This window comes from Mauremys reevesii, linkage group 4 (genome assembly GCF_016161935.1).
Source record: "Mauremys reevesii isolate NIE-2019 linkage group 4, ASM1616193v1, whole genome shotgun sequence".
In the NCBI taxonomy this organism is placed as follows: Eukaryota; Metazoa; Chordata; order Testudines; family Geoemydidae; genus Mauremys; species Mauremys reevesii.
Window position 1 is genome coordinate 138,257,648 of NC_052626.1, and position 15,597 is coordinate 138,273,244.

At 48.0% G+C, this 15,597-nt stretch overlaps 1 protein-coding gene across 1 annotated transcript in view; it reads right to left on the reverse strand.

The window, feature by feature from the left end:
* Positions 1-475: 475 nt before the first annotated feature.
* The window catches only part of RHOC (ras homolog family member C), a 32,112-nt gene continuing 16,990 nt past the window's right edge, over positions 476-15,597 (reverse strand). The window contains exons 2-5 of the mRNA XM_039537614.1: positions 5,857-6,014; positions 4,810-4,930; positions 2,049-2,179; positions 476-1,455 (exon numbers count right to left, since the gene is read on the reverse strand). Coding sequence (XP_039393548.1) covers positions 1,282-1,455; positions 2,049-2,179; positions 4,810-4,930; positions 5,857-6,012 — 582 coding nt within the window. The 5' untranslated portion in view covers positions 6,013-6,014 and the 3' untranslated portion in view covers positions 476-1,281. The remainder of the gene's footprint in view (positions 1,456-2,048; positions 2,180-4,809; positions 4,931-5,856; positions 6,015-15,597) is intronic.

Consider the following 15,597-nt stretch of genomic DNA (forward strand, 5'->3'; position numbering starts at 1 on the left):
GAAAGATGCAACAGGCAGCCTTTGCCCCTCTCCAGGCCTTTTGCAAGGCACTCAGTGTGTTAATGAAGCTTCACACCATCCGGTGAAGCAAGTAGTTCTGACCCTTATTTTGCAAGCAGAGTGAGCAAAGTAGGAGGTGTAGTGCCTAAGGGCCACACAGCAAGTTATGGACAAAACCATGGAATTTTGTCCACAAGACCCAAGAAGTCCTGAATGGCAACTCCCTGCTCTAGCCCCTCAACCCAGCTGCATGGCAGGGGGATAAATGAAGGACATCCCCAGGAAGCTAGTGAAGAGGAGAACAGGAGACCCGAGAGGTCTGCATGCATGGGGCAGAATAATGGTGCACAGGCGCTAAGTTACAGTTATTAAAATACCAATTTGCATTTATTCTCCCAACTGTGCATTTTAATTTACAGGTGGACTCAAAAGTCAAGGCAAACATCAGTGTGTAAGAAAAAGACCCAGCCAAGGGTTCTTTTACAAGGCCTTACTTTATTGAAAGAGGATAAGACGACACTACCACAGTGCAGGTCCAAGGTGAAAGCGCAGCAGAGGGCATTTCTGACAATAGCAGAGCACAGCTCCTTGCAAAGCACTGGTGGAATAGGGCAAGGCCCTGAGTACAGACAGAACCGAGACTGCCTTGGTGAATGTGTGTGCAAAATGCTGGTGGGTGTGCTGGACACCTTAACCAGAGGGAGAATCCAACCCCCCCTGGAGCTGGAGCAGCTGAACATCTTGGCTTGGAGACAAAGCAAGAGTTCAAGGAAACAACCAGGATGCCAGGACAGGAACACACACCCACAGGCAGACTGTGCCAGAGCTTCCTTATTTTGCAGAGAGTCTAATCAAACAGTACGAAAGTAGAGATTAAATATTGCAGAGAATCTGTACAGAGCATCAGACAGGAACAGGGGGATGAAGGATTAGTATAAAATGGGACTGAAGTAACACCGAGAGCTACTCAAATGCACTGTATGGTGTATACAAAACAGAAGTGTCTGCCAAAGATGGTCCAAAGCCATTTGGCCCTTCAGAGCCCAGGACCAGCTTAGGAGGACAGTCCACGCATGGCACAGAGAAGCACCACTAGACACTTCCCCATATGTGCTTCAGGTAGTGGGTTTTGGGCAGCAGGGTGCAGGCCACATTATATTCTCTAGACATCAGACCTAACAGCGCTCTTCCCATCCTGTACCCCACTCACACACGTGGGGGGTGCAGGAAAAGACAGATACAGTACAGATGGCAGTCACGTTCTTCACGGGCACTGCCGCTTTACAGGAGTGGGCAGCCTTTACGCTTCTTGTTTTTCCTGACTTGTAAGCCGGCCCGAGTGGCCATCTCGAAGACTTCCCGCACGCCATCCTTCGTCTTGGCAGAGCACTCGAGGTATCCAAAGGCGTTGATTCTGTTAGCCATGTCCCTCCCTTCCTCTGGCTTCACTGGCTCCTAAAAGTCATTAAAGAAAAAGCTTTTAGAATGCTGAGTTAAGCATTAAGCCAGACGTGCAGTCAGGGAGGCTCAGCATCTCTAGGTACTGATACAACCATGACTACTATCTGAGTGCCTGGCTCTTCGGAAGAGAAGCCAGGATTGTCTCTGGAAATGCTTTAGTAGCCTGCATCTCTCAGGGACCGGGATTCTGCTGGAACATTAACAGGAACTGGAGGCAGCAGCAGCCATCAGTAAACCTCTGCTGGAGTAATTGCACAGCAGGAAAAGGCATCAGCAGGTCAGTCTGGGCTGAGCCGAGGGACTGCCCGGTTACTGTGTAGCAGGGATCTCCGTTGCCTCATGCAGAGGAAGCTGCTCTCAATGGGCAACCACCTGAATGCAGGAGAGTCTACAGGGCACTCTGCAAGAGGAAGTTACAAGTAGCTGCAGACCTGACTTATCCCCACAGAACATGCCTGACCCCACATGCCCTGCGGTTGCCATGGGGATACGCAGCACAGCAGGAAGAGCACACGTGTCTGCACAGATGTGTTGCTTTCCTTTAAGGGATGCTGGCATAGCAGCTAGAGGTGAAGTAGCCCCCTTACCTGCTTCATCTTTGCTAGCTCCCTCCGGGTGTGCTCATCATTCCGTAGGTCCTTCTTGTTTCCGACCAGGATGATGGGCACATTGGGGCAGAAGTGTTTCACTTCCGGAGTCCACTTCTCAGGAATGTTCTCTGGGAAAGCCAAGCACAGTTAAGGACTTTGCACTCAGCTGACGGGGCTTTTTAATACACAGCAGCCCCCTTGCAGGCCAGGCTACCACTGCTGCCTTCCTACGATGTTCCCCGGATATTAAAAGAGACAAATGTTTTAGGTTCTTTCCTGGAGAAATTGTATACTGCTGAGCTGCACAGGACAGAGATACAGTGAGAGCCTTATTTGCATGCCCTGACTGCTGTGCCATTGGCAGAGAGGCTGGGTCCTACACTCCTCCACAGCTTCAAGTGGACACTGCTCTTCACACCACTGAAAAAAGCGTGAAGGAAAATCTCCCCCCAAACCCCAGCAGCATTGCTGATGACACCCCTACAAACATGGCAAACAGAAGGGCCTTCAAAGTGTAGGTCCATACTTACCCGCCGGTCGACGCGGAGAGTTCGACTTCTCGGAGTTCAAACTATCGCGTCTAATCTAGACGCGATAGTTCGAACCCCGGACTCGCTCCCGTCGACTCTGGAACTCCACCACCGCGAACGTCAGGACGGGTAAGTCAGTCGAACTAAGGTAGTTCGACTTCAGCTACGCTATTCACATAGCTGAAGTCGCGTACCTTAGTTCGACCCACCCCCATAGTGTAGACCAGGCCAAAGAGTGAGAACATACCAAGGAGCTGGGGGAAGGGAACAAACATCCATGAGGTCTGATTGCCGAGGGTGTTGATTCCAGCTGGTAGAGGGGCAGCATCATTTGCAATTAGCCACCATTTCCTTGTGAAAAGGAGCATTGTCGTCCCTTTCTCCCTGATGGACAGTACTGAAGGGCACTTGAGGAGGATGTGGTACGAACATGCACGGGCCTGAAAGCCACACTGGGTGGTTTAGCAAGAGCTGTAAATCACAGCTGTGACAGACAATTGTTCACTCATGAGCATGGAGGAGGGGACCAATGGCACCAAGGCAGCAAATTCCTCCTCCCACTGGCATCCTCCCCCCCAAGCAGCCGATGAGACTCTGTACCAAGCAGACAGCACTCTGGGGAACATCCTCATAACTATCTTCTCTCAAAGCTTCCGCCAAAACCTGCCGAGCACATCAACTCACTGAGACGGCAGCATGAAGATTTGGGCCTTATCTACACTCATGAACAGCCCCGATTCAGCAATGATGCAGTGACACCAGTTGCTGACTTGGGGCCGTTCTCGAGGGCAGACAAGGCCTTAGCAGCGACTGAAGTTGACACGATCAAGTTACACAACAGTTTCTTTTTCTTTACTATGAAAAAGTGTCAAAGGAAGTAGATCATCTGCAGTGAAACATCCAGGGTCAGGGAGAGCCACAGCCAGCCAGGAATGGGAGTCAGAACTCCCCTCAACATACCCGCGTTAACGAAGGCACGGCCAGCATGTGAATTACACACTGCAAGTGCAGCAGGTAGGAGAGGAGCAGAATCGTGTCCTCTTCAGCACAGGAGATCATTGCTATGGAAGGAGAGATCCTCTTCAGCATGAACCCCAGCTCTCCTAGCTCCCACTGGTTTGGATTAGATCTTTACAGCGTCAAGACACCAGACTGGATACTAGATTTAGCAACCGAGTTCTGGTTTGCTGGCAACACTGTGCTCCTGGCTCTACTTTCCTACGGCCTGCTTGTGGGCTGTGAAAAGACACTACAATCCTGCCGAAAGCCAGGAATTTGTCGGGCAGGGAGGGCCTGAGAACGGAGTGGAAGGCAGTGCCACAAGGCATCTGCTCTTCTGCTCATGCAGGTTTCACTCTAATCACATAGGGCAGGCTGCAGAAGGGGCTGGTGGGAGTTCTGGGGGTAGACTGCAGGCCCTATCTTCTGGGATCTCGTTCTGGCAGTGTAAGCAACCGCACTATGTGTAAGAGCAGGGTAGGTTTTTGCTGATGCCCAGAGCAGGACAGAGAGCGCATGATACGCCCTTTGGCTACAGGGGAGACCAGACTGACATCAAGACCTGGCAAGCAACTAGTGCTAGCTCCGACACACTGCTCTCTTCAGGAGCCCCAACCGTTGTCAAGAACGGCTAAAGCACTTTGGCCACCAGGCCCTATCCCCAAAAGCCAGGGCAGACTATCCGCTGGAATTCGCCCTGACGTTGCCAGACAATACCCGAATCCGTCAACATCTACGTTGTCGGGTGTAAAACTCCTCTCTACCCACTCGGGTTTGCACTCAGGAGCTGCAGAGGGAATGAACGCAGAAAGGGCATGGAGCTATTCTGACAGGGCTCTATTTACTTCACAGCTGAGGAGGTTGCTGGAGAAGTGCACGAGGAAGGAGTTGACTTACAGAAGCCAGGCAGGAGTGATGCTGTGACAATCTAAGTCTATTGAGTGCTCAGTTTGTTTGCTCACAAGAGCTTTTCTGTTCCTCTCAAGGCTATTCTAGGCTTTTGGCCAGACTCATCTCTGTAGACTGCAAGCAGGGAGCTCTCAATCCAAGCCTGTGCTTAACGGTTTTGGAAGAACACGTTAAAAGTCCTGTTTAGAGTGAACTTCACCCCTGTGCAGAGGGCCAGCAGCACAAGGCCCACCCACCTATCAAGTTGCCTTGTGCATAAGGGTGAAATTCACTCTAGCTCCTAAACCCCACGCGTGTTACCCTGGCCCCAGTGATCCTACCTAGACTGTCTGGGCTGTCGATGGAAAAGCACATGAGGATAACGTCCGTGTCCGGATAGCTGAGGGGCCGCAGCCTGTCATAGTCCTCCTGCCCCGCCGTGTCCCAAAGGGCCAGTTCCACCTAGAGAAAGAGATTTAAAGAAGTCAGCAGCGTAAAAGACGACCCCCTACCCTCCCAAACTGCCTCATGCTGTAACGATGGCAATTCTCTCCGGCAGGGAAGCAATTCATTTTTCTCGGTTAAGACAATTAAGTTGCTTTGCTAATTCTGGTAGATTTAAAGGTGACCAGGCAATGCCCCTTCCCTAATCCATGTCCCTGGGCCCAGTAATTGATAGTGTAGCTATGCGGGATATTTTATGGGCTGCTGTACAGCAATACCTTCAAGAACCCCACTGCGCTATATCACCAGCTGTGAAACAGCCTGGAAAGCCAAGTCGACTCCAAAGGAAGCAATGCTTCTCCATAGCCAGCCCGACTGGGATGCTACGGGTGTCTGGGTTAGGGCAGGTGGGGAGCACGGTCTCCTTTGGAGGATTCTCCTAATCAGGGAGCGCGTCACTGAGTCTTCTGCTTACAAGTCAGGGGCTCCAGTGATCCCTGAGAGGGACAGGCACCCTGCTGAGCTTGCCACCGCATGCTGGGTTGCAATTCACAGCAGAGGAGAGCATTGCTGGAAGCAGCCTGTCGGCCTTTGCGTCTCTTTTCCTCTCCCCGCTGAAAGGCCTTTCCTCCTCTCGGAGGTACTGGAGAAAAACGGTCAATAGCCGAGACGTAGAATACTCTCAACAGCAATGCCTGGCACAGGGCCTGAAGAGCCAGGCTGCCATGGCCGAAGCATCAGGACAGGGAGAGGAGTTCAGTCACGACAGATGGCTTGGCAGGAAGCGGGGGATAGAGGGGAAGAGCGCACACAACAAACATTCCAGAGAGGACGTAAGCAGATCTGCCGAGCGCACGGTCCCTCATGCGGAGATTGTCCATGGCTTGGGGAATACAGGCGCTAGACAAGCGGAGGTGGCCTGAGACCCCTCCCCGGAAAGTTACCTGCTTTCCATCTACTTCGATATCAGCGATGTAGTTCTCAAAGACTGTCGGCACGTAGACCTCAGGGAACTGGTCCTTGCTGAACACGATCAGCAGGCAGGTCTTCCCGCAGGCGCCATCTCCCACAATCACCAGCTTCTTTCTGATGGCTGCCATTGCTGCAGAGACAAGAGCAAGGCTGCGGGTGAGCCATGACCCACGGGAAGGCCAACACTACCGCATATCTTGCTCATTTTGTGCTGCCCTCTTACGGGCCAAGCGTCCACAGGCCCATAAGTGCAGCACCAAGGTTTGGGCTCCACATCAATGCCAGAACTCAGTGTTGGGGCTGGTTTGGGGGAGGAGGGTGCACTGCAGATCCCTTCTCCCCGATGACACGTAAGAGGTTACTTTGCCCCACCACTTGCAGAAGTCCTTATGGCACACGTCACTGCCAGTCAGAAGTGAGCCCAGGGGCCTAGCCAAATTCTGGTAGGCAAGTTAATGCACTGTCCAGGACACCTGTCACGAGCCTGAGCATTCCCAGCATTGCATGTATCCACGTCGCTGCTTTTTAAACATGGTTTGGATCCTTCTGAGCATCAGTAGGGGTTAGAGTAGTGGGTCTCAAATTTTCAAGGTATAAATTATCAGGCTAGGCAAAGCAGCTCATTGCTCGTGTCCCATTATGAATTCTGAGTACATCGTGGATTTTATAGAAATTCACATGAAAGAGCCCAGAGTCTGGGTCATTCTATAAATCTGAACAGTCAATAAAAAAGAGCAGACAGTGTACTGGTTTTTAAAATGCAACTTCCTGGCTACACTCCGGCGCACACAATCTTTCTGCCTCTTTTCGCAATGTCAGTAATATAATTAGAGAAAGGGATTAGTGAAGTAAGGAGATAAAACCCGACCAGCCTTTAAAACTAGTCTTGATTTAAAAAGACCTTCAAGTAAAAGAGTGAAGTTATGAACTGCTTCCATTTGCCAGGAGGGTGCAGCAAACGTGAGCTCTACAGGGTGAGAAAGCAAAAGCTGAATACGATTGGTCAAGTCCCTGCTGGAGTAACTCCACTGAAATCAACATCAGCATCGCTCTGAATTCCTGTAAGTGAACCTGCTGGGTACTGCTCAGTAAACTACCCGCCTCCCCCATCATGAACAAAGATTCCCACGTGCACAAGAGGCAGGGAACATGAGGCATGGTCAGGACTAGACCAGTTTAGATGGAGTCTCCGATATCTCTTCCAATACAAAACAGCTGGTTCCTGCTCAATACTGAGGACTCCAAGAATTCCAACTCTTAAAATTAGGTTCAGTGCCTACCCAGCAGCAAACAGAGCGCCAAAGAAATGGCAAGTGACTACATCAGCAGTGCAGGCAGAGGAAACAGGTCAGCGCTGGGTGATAAAGGGAGGTTTTATTCCTGGAACAGTTTTCCAGCCTCACCTTTAAACCCAGAATTAGCAATCCAGAGACAGCCACTCGAGACAAGGCAGGGCTAAGCAAGAGGCAGAGATAAAGTTCCAGTGTTATTGTCCTCTGCTGAGACCTGGTCTACACTAAAAGTTAGGTCACCCAGGGGTGTGAAAACTACCATGCTTGGGGTGTGAAGTTAAGCTGAGTTAACGGTGGCATGAACCTCTTCAGGGGGTGTATTACCCGTGCGCTGTAGCATTTCAAGTGTAGATAAGCTCTGAGTGAAAGTAATGCATGAGAAAAGTGCCGAAGCAACAATTCAAGAGACAAACTCTCTTTTTCTTTGCACAGGAATAACCTGGACAGTGAGACTGAAAGCTCCCCCCACACCACACCTTGCTGGCCTGGAGCACACCTCCCCCCTTCCTGTTTTCCAAAGGTGACTGGGTAATTCATTCTTTATCTCCATTCAATTCTTGTTGAGTCTACCCAGCTTGCTAGCAAGGGGAACAGCTATGCCCATGCGATGGCGGCCCACAAAGAACTGGACACGGGGCCCTGAGCAGTAATGGGCAGAAGTGGCAATGAAAGCAGGTGGATTATTAAAGTTAGGTGGAAAGCAGAGCACCTTGGAGAAGTCTGTTAGAGATGTACAGGTGGCTGCTGCTACTCGAGAGAGCAAGTCAACAGTGCAGAGCTGGGCACCTAATACCACTATTCTGAAGGGAAATAAATACTGTGCAACGTTCCTGGGAGGTGACTTTGCTCTCTGCCTAGACAGCAACCCTTGCATTAGCTGGAGAGGAGAGGCTTGCAGGGGCTAGGAAACCCCTCCTGGAGTTCCAAGGGAGAGGAGGTTCCAATCTGTAGACCCCATAAGCGTGACTGCTGTTTGCCTTGAAAAGCAAAACTGCACCAGGCCATCTATTTTCACCAGCTGCCCCAGTCTGTGGCTCAATTTTGCACACCCTTATCTGGATTTGTATGACGACAATGAGCACCATCCCCAGCTCCGTTTCCTTCCACAAGCTTCACAGTTACATAAGGCTACGTAAGACTTTATACACGGTTCGTGCCTACCCTTGTAACGGCAATAACCCGGGAAGCTGAAAACACTTGCTCTAGTACCCTTGACACTCAGAAATATCCAAAGCACATTCCAGGGCAATCTCTCACTCCAGTCTGTCTAGAGATACCACTCAAGATCAGGCCCCATTGCAGTAGATCCTGTGCCACCATATTAAAAAACAAGATCCCTGCGCACAAGAGCTCACAGTCTCAAACCTAAGGGCTGGTTTATACTGAGAACTTGCATTGACATCGCTACCTCTCTCAGCGGTGTGAAAAATCCAAGTGTAGGTACGCTGACCTCACCCCCCGGTGTAAATCAATAGCAGAATTCTTCTGCCGACCTAGCTACCACCTCTCGGGAAGGCAGACTGACTACGCAGATGGGAGAACCCCAGCGTCTCCGGTGCACATTACAAAAGTGCTGCTACAGCAGTTTAGGGGTAGACATACCCTTTGTAAATTTCGAGGATAGAGGTTTGACCTGGTGCCTTGTCACCTACCCAAAGGGTCTGAAGTGAGTAGAAACAGTATGTTCTGCTCATATTGTGGCATCTGCGTATGCATGTCATGTCAAGTCACTATCACTCAGAGACCCTGTCTGTTTTGCATCTTTTTGCACTCATGAGAACTTGTCACGCAAAACGCCTATTATCTGTTGCATAGTGGCAGAAAGGGTTCAACAAGCTGAATCCATTTTAATATGATGAGCAAATTATTCTCTTCCCCCCCCCCCACCGAAAAAACAAAGTAACGATTAAGGTAATTAATTGCCTTCCACTATGAGATTGTGTTTCTCACCTCCCATTAAAAACTTGCTTGGAACACATGAATGGGCTGCCTTTCAAAATAAATGCGTGATTAGCTAATCACATAAATGTCACCACATCACAGCCCCATCCTTACTAAGCAGTAATTATTTCAGTTACCACAAAATAAGCCTGCAGTGCCATGATGTAATAACTCAGGACGCAACACGAATAAGTATTTACACTTGAGGAATGCCCACCAATCAGCTTTACAAGCTGCTGGAGGGTGGGGGAAGGAGTTAATTCACACAAAAACCAGCTGATATTCCCAGAATTAGCTGAGAATCTCCAGATACAGACACATTTAGGGGTCTAATAAGCTCCTAGAGCAGAGTTTTCAGAGGACACCCAGCCTCGCTTGATGTGTTTCCTGCACCATATTCACAGGATGTAGAAAACCGGCAGAGTGTGAAAGGAGTGTTACTTACGCAGGGCTGCTTTCAGGCCATTTGTGGACAACAACTGCAATGCTAGCAAGGAACCTACGCTTTAGCTCAATCAATCTAGCCCACTTTAAAGGCTGGAGCCTTGTCTAGACTAAGACTTTTCAAACATGTTACTGTGCTGTCATCATGCCTGAATATCTCTGGGGCCTTGTCCAGACTTGTAAACTGTGCTCCCTCTCTGGCTGTTTCTGTCATTTTGTGCTTCCTTGTGCATGGAAAAGGCCTTACAAACCCATTTCACCAGCCACTACCCTCTTCATTCAAATCCCTCCAGGATTCTTTCACAACACCCACCCATGAAAAAAAAACAACTCGATCCTCTCCAAGTTACACACCCCTTGGGTTTGTTCTTTGGCTGTAAGGTCTTTGGAGCAGAGACTGCATTTCTGGGCCTCTTGCCTGGCATATTTGTCAGTACTTAAGATCCATGTGCAAAAGTGTTCAGACAAAAGGAAACAGAGGTCTGTGTGTGTGTAAGTGCCAGCTGCACTCCTGGCACAGGGCACCCCACTCAGAGCACATCTGGCATCATTTTACCCAGTGTCCATAACAACGCATCCTTTGCCACACAATCACTGTTTGAGTTAGCCCTGGTATGGAGAGTAGGCAGTGCTGCCAAACTGCACTCAGCGAAGAGCACTGAAATCCCTCGATAAAATAGCGCTTCTATTTTCAGGCTCAACTTAAAAAAGGGACAGGGTTTTTTAAAAGGAATTATGCCTTCATGTCCTTGAGTCTCACAATATGGCAATTATAACTGAGCCACAGAGGGCTCGTGATCAGGCACTGAATGCCTCCTGTGAAACAAGAACTAGGTAGCTTAAAACTAGGTTGAACAAAGCAACAGAAAAATACTGGAGGGAACAAACATGCCTTGGCTGGGAAACGTACTATGATCTAACAGTTCTTTACCATCTCCGATTTACAGGATTCTTTGATCCTAAGAGTCTGACCCATTCTTTTATAATCTGCATAACATATCAAATTCCCTGTGCCCATAAAAGGCTTGGGTCAGGACTTCAGTGATAGCTCACTGTCTAATCCCTTATTAATTACAATTCACTACACAGGGTGGAGAGGACAGAGCCAAAGCCTTCCAAAGCAGCACCAGCCTGACCATTCTGAGCACTGTCGCCTGAAGTCAAACACTGACTTGCTGCATACCTGCCGAGATAAGGCTGCCCCCAAGGGATTAACCTACACAAATTTTGTAAGCACAACAGTCACAAGCTTTCTGTGCGGATCCTGCAGGAGGCAGCGTTTTGGTTTTTTTTTCCTATGAAGCCAGGCACGCCACCTTCACAGCTTAATTTGATTTTTTTCCCTGCAAGGTAATAAGACAATTTTTCAAAATATCAAAGTCCCTCTTGGAGACAATTCATCATTCCTGGGCTTTCTATCAGCGTTTCTACTTCACCAAGTAACACCTGCCCTCTGCATAGGGCTCTTTCTCCCTCCCCTCGCAAAGATGTGTTCTGCAGCTCAATAAGAGTAAAGGCAGACTATTTCCTGCACCTTTTAATTGTAAGAGAGCATGAGGTTTCTCAAGGACAATCCCATTTAAAGAGGTGCTTCCATATTTTTGCACCTTGTTCAGTGGTGTAGACTACAAGCCATTTTTCCTTTTTAGAGATGATTTTTCCCTGCTTTGGTGAAGCAACACACGTGCCCACCCCCGTTTTAAGCGGCATGGCACAATAGATAGTAAACAATGTAAGACACTTTGTAAGTAAACACTGTAAGTAAACACTTTGTAAGATAGTAAACAACGTAAGGCAGTATAACTATGTCCACACCATGGGGTCATACTGGTATAGCTACAGAAATAGTTAGACCAGTACAAGAACGTGTGTCTAGACCAGGCCTTAGGCTCATTTTACAGACAGGTTAACAGGAACTGTGAGTAGTTTACCTAAAGCTATACTGGAAATCTTTGTCAGAGCCAGGATTAGAACTTGAGGTTCCTGGCTCCCAGGCTGTGCTCAGACTGTATCCTTCTCCCGGAAGCAAACAGGGAGGGGAAGTACAGTGTATGATGTGGACAGAGGCATGTGGATTTGTCTTTATGCAGGTTCATGGCCCAGTTAAAAGGAAAACTGAGATTCCTTCAACTCACAGGAATAATATAAGACCGTGTAGCAAAATGTTCACAAAAGTTTACCAACATAGGTGCAAATGAAGATTTCCCCGACTTTCACCTTGCCATGGGAAGAAACAGTAGTAATATTTCTCTCATCTCTCTAAGGCTACGTCTACACTTGCAGAGTTTTTGTGCTGTCAGTTTCAATGGTGATAGGGAACCAGTGAAAGAAAAACGCTGGTCTGTGTTCTCACTTACTTCCACAGGAGTCAGAGTGTTCACATTTGCAGATGAGAGCAGTGCACTGAGGGCAGCTATCCCACAGTGCCTCTCTCTGCATTCTGAGAATAGGTCTTGTGGGAAGAGGGGGGTGTGATCATGGGGCATCCAGGGTCCCTACAGAAGCCCGCCTCTCCCCAAACATTGATCAGCTCCAGTAGCTCAGCACTGCGCCAAGCAGGGGATCCCGTGGAGCAGCCATTGTCACCTGGCCAGATAAGTGAGCACTTGCCAAGAAACCAGGAAGGGGAGTTTCAAAATTCTCGGGTTTTTGCAGAGGAGGGGTGGATGTCTGTTTACCTGGTATCAGAGCAGCTGAGCTGCTGGCCAGAGCAGTCACCTAGGCACTGTGGGATATCTTGCAGAGGCTAAAAGCTGTGTGAACAGGAAGAACGTGTCTTCACTTGCACATCGCCGCAAAAGCATCACCGGTAAGAGCTGTACGCCTCTCGTGGAGGTGGTTTTCTTTTTGCAGTGAAACTTCTGAGTTTCACTGCAAAAAGTCATTGGCAAGTGTAGACGCTCTCACGGCTTTTTCGCAAAAAAGGGACTTTTCCCCACTTTAAATGGCAAGTATAGATATGCCCTAACACAAACAAGTTGGTTGCTCAGCCAGAATTTTGCAGGGTTGGCTTTAAACACAAATCACCTAAAAGAAAGAGCAATAACTTGTCCAGTCCCTTTAAAAATAAGGGCTTGTCTACACTTATATTTTATAGCGCTCTAACTTGCTGGCTCACGGGGTGCAGCAAGTCTGAGCACTTTAAAGCGCTAGTGTAGACAGGCTCCGAGTGCTCGGAGCTAATCCCCTCGTGGAGGTGGATTACCAGAAGCGCTGGGAGAGCTCTCACGGCGACTACACTCACACTTCAAAGCGCTTCCGTGGGAGCGTTCCCGTGGCAGCGCTTTGAAGTTTCCAGCGTGGACATACCCTAAGAGTCCAAGGCCTAGTCTCCACAGGTTTTGCACTGTGAGACAGACCATTTCTGTTAGGGGTGTGATTTTTTTTTAAATCCTAAATAGTTATACCAGCACTAACCCGTTGTGTGGATACAGTTATAACAGCACCAGGGTGTCTTAAATCATTATTCCCATTTTCACACAGGAAGGGAAATATCTATACCAGAATAACTGCAAACACACTCGGGGGGTGTACCACTTTAACTAGACCTGTATAGATCAAGAGATGCAACTTTCTAGTGTAGACAAGTCCTAGGAGTAGGAAGCTTTTTAAGCAGAGAAAGGAACAAGTTAGTGGTAGGTACTGTGCTCTCTAGCACTAATGCAGGAGGACTTTGCTCTCACACTGACCTGCTTAATCTGAATTGGGGACAAAGCACCTTTGATTAGGTCAGCTTTTATGTGCCTGTCATCAGTGATAAAAATGAGTGGAAATCTCCAGCTCAGTGTGAGCTCTACTCATTTGTCTCTCACTTAACAGGTTATTGGGCCAAAACAGATTAAAATAGGAATTGCTAAAACTCCAATCTTCTTCAGACAATGACAGGCTGAAAGTGCTCAGAGCCCTCCCAGGCCTCCCCTCAAAGGCCTAAGGCAGTCTAATTTAGATCTTCAAAAATGTAACTTTCCAGACAAACTTTTGTAAACAGACTAGGCCGGCGTGTGAACGAACAATGCATTGTGCGAGCTCTAACTGTATTTGTAGGGAACAGTCCCATTCCCAGTGCCTAGCTGTACAAGCAGAGCCGGAACGTGCAGTTGCATTGTGCCCAAATAGCAAAACTTTGTCAAGTTATCAAACTGAATTCCAGGACAGGACAAGAGGAGTAGCATGCAAAAGACAAAAAGCAAAGATGTTCCCCCATTCTCCCGAGTGGGCACTGACACCCACACTGAAGAGAACATTGCTAATCTCCTTCCCTCCCCATAAAGCTTCTTAATCTCAGGCAATTTTGTGACAATGATGCACAGCAGGATGGGCAAAGTGGCTGGCTCTCCATACTAGGGATTCTTGCTTTGGCAAAGCTACATTGGTGCAGAAAGTCACTTCCCCACTTCCGCTTACCTTTGTGCAAGCCTTGTGCAACATTGGTGCACTATGTCTATGGTAGTGGTCTCAACTGATCCTCGGGATAGACAGGCCGTCAGGCCCTGCAATTCTAGAAGACTCAAAGCAAGGTGTCCACACAAGCCATTCATCAGTGTCAATTATTTTAAAAAATAAAAATTAAAAAAAAAATCTATATCTGACCAGAGAGAAAACTGACTGCAGGAAAAACAGGAAGTGAAGTCAGGTTTGCCCAGCTGTTTTTAGTCTGTACAGCAAACAGAAGTCAGACAGTTGCTGCAGTAAGTTAATGTTCTTGCTCATTTTGGACCCTCGGTTCCTTGGGCAAGAAGAACAAGAACAGAACATATGAAAATTCAGGGTCGCACTAACCCAGGAAATTCACCTAGGAAGGATTCACATTCCCAAATGAACTCACTAAACCACAAATGCACAGATTGGCTCACAGTCAGGATCCCTGGCTGGTAACAAGTATTTTATTTAAACAACACATTCGTATGCGAGGGTTAACAGAATGAAAAGCTACTGTTAGAGAACCCAGTCTGCTCTCAGGATGATTACACATGCACCCAGTTCTTACATTAAAGGAAATAAAGGAGCAAAACACGATTAAGGCTGCATCATAATTAGCTGGAAGCGACGGATTAAGAAATGAAATTCAGAGGCTGACTTGCATTTCAAAAGCAAGCTGAAGAGTGTGCTTCTTATCTGCATATTTAGTTCTGCTCTAGCTCCTGCTACAAAGCATCTGGGAAAGAATCCCATGGCGGAGGCTATCCCAAAGCTGCGCCACTCACAAAGGCGGCAGCCCTGCATTCACTTTACAAGTCATCTCTATAAATCAGGAGCAGTGGTCCAGCTTTCATAGCCCCTGAACAGCACACTAAAATCTGTCTACAAACATTTCTGGTGTGAAGGGGAGTGTGGAGACCTTTTATCAGGGTAAGGCCATGTCTTGTAGTAGCCCCAGAACTTAACAGCTCAGTAGGCACCGCAGTCCTAGCATAACATAGGGAGCGTTTCCTGCACAATGCCTGTGATTGCCAGAGAGCTAGTAATAAAAGCTAACCTGGAATTTACCAGATGGGTAGGATTAGAATGAAGGACTCAATTTAACAAGACCTGACAGCCCTAACCCAGGAGAAATTCAGGACTTTAAAATGAATTTAAATCCAATTAAAAGCAAAAAAGAGGTACAGTAATATTAAAACTGAAGGTAACTCTGCAGTAGTTACTGGTTAACTTTTTAGTACGAGGCCAGTTTTACACAACACACTAAGATTTTACTTGACTGACCTTAACCCAAGTCGCCTGATACCTTTTGTCAACAATTGTTAGTACAGTCCCTGCAATTGTATTGACCACAATCTTTTGCACATATGCATTGCCTCTCATCAAAAGGTCTGAAGCTCTTAAACACATTAAGCATTACATTAATCCCCCTTAAACACATACATGGGAAGTAGAGAAGTATCAGGAGTTCAAGGCCAGAAGATACAACCAAGTCATCCGTCTGACCTCCTGCACATCACAAGCCACTAAACCCCTGCCAGTTACCCCTGCACTGAGCCCAGTAACCTGGATTAGACTGAAGTGTGACAACCCCCAGGACACTGCATTACTGTGTGC